Source organism: Gossypium hirsutum, chromosome A05 (genome assembly GCF_007990345.1).
Source record: "Gossypium hirsutum isolate 1008001.06 chromosome A05, Gossypium_hirsutum_v2.1, whole genome shotgun sequence".
NCBI lineage: Eukaryota > Viridiplantae > Streptophyta > Magnoliopsida > Malvales > Malvaceae > Gossypium > Gossypium hirsutum.
Window position 1 is genome coordinate 109,303,840 of NC_053428.1, and position 3,036 is coordinate 109,306,875.

At 34.3% G+C, this 3,036-nt stretch overlaps 1 protein-coding gene across 1 annotated transcript; it reads left to right on the forward strand.

Annotated features, from left to right (window-relative positions):
- On the forward strand, positions 1-1,946 carry LOC107944980 (peroxidase P7). Its single transcript, XM_041114555.1, has 4 exons — positions 1-280; positions 579-770; positions 904-1,069; positions 1,277-1,946. Exons 1-4 carry the CDS (start codon positions 38-40, stop codon positions 1,666-1,668), a joined length of 993 nt encoding a protein of 330 aa, XP_040970489.1. The 5' UTR covers positions 1-37; the 3' UTR covers positions 1,669-1,946.
- Positions 1,947-3,036: the final 1,090 nt, after the last annotated feature.

Genomic DNA, 3,036 nt, shown 5'->3' on the forward strand with positions numbered 1-3,036 from the left:
AGTTAGTTTCCAAGCCAAAGACATTTTCAGTTGTTGCATGTATATGTTGGGTAATACTAAAATGGGTTCAGCTTCTAGTTTTTCCAAGTTTTGTTTGACATTGCTTCTCCTTGTGGTTGTATTGGGGAGCACCAATGCTCAACTTTCAACCAATTTTTACTCAAAATCATGCCCCAAGTTGCTGTCAACTGTGAAATCTACTGTCACCTCTGCTATTAACAAAGAGGCCCGAATGGGTGCTTCTCTGCTTCGATTGTTCTTCCACGACTGCTTTGTCAATGTAATTCTTCTTCTTCTTCTAAATGATGCGTAGGATGGTAAAGTTAGAATTTTCTAATGAATTTCAAACTCATCCTCTGCATTTTACTAGTAATAATGATTTAGGAAAATGGCCTCTTTATTTGACTTCTGTCGAAAAGGACATCAACCAAAAACAAAAAGAAAAGAAACCGACAAAGTTGACCATATTATGATGCCTTATGATGCCTAACTTAGTGACTTTAACTTTGTTCTATTTCATGGTAACTACTAAGTATGTGCCTTGATTTATCATGGTGTTAATAAGAGTTTCATGATAGGGTTGTGACGGATCAGTGCTACTCGACGACACATCTTCCTTCACCGGAGAGAAAAATGCTATCCCGAATCGGAACTCAGCTCGCGGATTCGATGTTGTTGATAACATCAAGTCAGCTGTTGAGAATGTTTGCCCTGGTGTAGTTTCTTGTGCTGATATCTTGGCCATTACTGCTAGAGACTCTGTTGAAATTGTAAGTCCTAAACATATATACATGCATGCATATATGCGCATATTTAAGCAACTTGGTGAGATTTTCAAATAAGCAAGTAATTGAAAGAATACCTTTATTTTTTTTTTAATTTTTAGTTATTATTTATTTGTAGTTGGGAGGTCCCAAATGGGCTGTGAAACTTGGAAGAAGAGATGCAAGAAGTGCTAGCCAGTCTGCGGCTAATAATGGCATTCCTGCACCAACTTCGAACTTGAACCAACTCACTTCCAGGTTCAATGCTCTTGGACTTTCCACCAGGGACTTGGTTGCTTTATCTGGTTTGTTCTCTGTCCTACCATTACACTTGTTTGTTTGGTTCTGACATTTCAATTTTCTTTTGAAGTATCTATATCTAATATCCGTGTTGGACTCACATGTTAACACATGACCCTTTAAGAAACATAGATGAACACACCAGTATCTGACTAACATGAATTCTAAAAATTGGAATTCGATCCTGACAGCCTCAAGTGTAAATTGTGCAGGGGCACACACAATTGGACAAGCGAGATGCACGTCATTCAGGGCCCGCATATACAATGAGAGCAACATTGACGCTTCCTTCGCTCAAACAAGGCAAAGAAACTGCCCAAGAACAACAGGCTCAGGGGACAACAATTTGGCACCTCTTGATATCCAAACTCCAACATCTTTTGACAACAACTACTTCAAGAACCTAGTCAGTCGAAGAGGACTTCTCCACTCTGATCAACAGTTGTTCAATGGTGGTTCCACGGATTCCATCGTTCGCGGTTACGGTAACAGCCCAAGCTCCTTCAATTCGGATTTTGTTTCTGCCATGATCAAGATGGGAGACATTAGTCCCCTCACTGGATCACGTGGCGAGATCAGGAAGAACTGCAGAAGGGTGAACTAATTTGTGGGGTTCTTCATGTGCATTTGCCTATAGAATCTATAAGAAAATAAAAGCAGTGGAAATTTTGTTTCCTTAAATGGTTGTTTGTTTGTATCAGTAGTTAAGATTATGAAGTAGGAGTTGTGTGTTTTTGATGTTTAATTTCTTCCAAATTGTTCAAGGGCTTAGGTCATGTTGCTGAGAAAGTAATAGTATGAGAAGTATTCCTATTTCTCTCAGTACTATTGTGGTGTGGATACTCCAATTATCAAATCTTATTTATGCAGCTTTTAATCCAAGCCCATTCTCACTAAATGCAGATCACGACCCATAATTAACCCGCTCAAATTGGATTAAGCTAGAATGAACCAAGCCTAGCAACTATATTATCAAGTGCTGTGTTTACTTACTTATTTTTCAAATTTCAGTATATGTTACGAATTAAAAGAAAAATAGCAAGAAATATAGAGAAAGAAAACACTACGGAGAAAATATATATAGTAAATTTTTTGGGGATTTTAGAGAATTGAACGTGAGTGCTAATACTTGTGGTTAAACTATTTTATCAATTTACTTTTAAATTTATAGTTGATCTTAAATGTATCGGATATAACATAAAAGATTTGGAACGATAGTTTTAAGTAAATTAAGCAGTGCCAGAATCAGTGCCAACAATTTTAGATATTGATGAAGAACAACAATAAACACACTATATGTTCATGTAGTTCGGTTTCCTTATGTCTACAGGGTTTTACCTAGAGGAATAATTCACTAGCACCTCATACAATAAATGATTACAAACTTGAATACTCATCAAATTAAAATCTCACTTTTATATCTAAGATTTTCTAATTTCTAAAAGGATTTTCTTTTCTAATTTCTAATTTATTTTAAGATGATGTCTATGTAAGGGAATTACTCACATATAGTTTCAGTATTCTTAATTGACCCATACACTAAAATTTATATATGGGATTAATCTTTATGTTGACTCGCAACTGAACTTAAAATTCATATTTAATTAAAACAGTTAAAATAAAATTAATTTGGCATAATAAATTATTTCGCCCTCCAAATTTATAAAAAAGTTATTTTAGTTATTGAATTTGTATTGTTTGTCAAATCACCCAAAAATATATGGAAAAGTTAACCTCTATAAACTTTATAGACATGGAATTCATGTGGAAGTCCAAGTGTACGTCAAGTTAGAAATTAAATAATTTTAAAAAAAATAAAAAAGATTTTTAAATATTTTTTTATACATTTTAATGATTTTTAAAATATTTAATGCTTTCTTTTTTTTTGAAGTTTTTGTATTTAGAAAATTATTTAATTGCTAATGTGGTGGCATTCACGTGGCGATCCATATGTATGTCACATCAATAAAGT

Excerpts from the sequence above, each read along its gene's own strand:
- LOC107944980 (XM_041114555.1), top strand. The coding sequence starts at position 38 with ATGTATATGTTGGGTAATACTAAAATGGGTTCAGCTTCTAGTTTTTCC. Across the intron at positions 771-903 it reads CTAGAGACTCTGTTGAAATT|TTGGGAGGTCCCAAATGGGC; the intron begins GTAAGTCCTAAA and ends ATTTATTTGTAG. Across the intron at positions 1,070-1,276 it reads GGACTTGGTTGCTTTATCTG|GGGCACACACAATTGGACAA; the intron begins GTTTGTTCTCTG and ends TAAATTGTGCAG.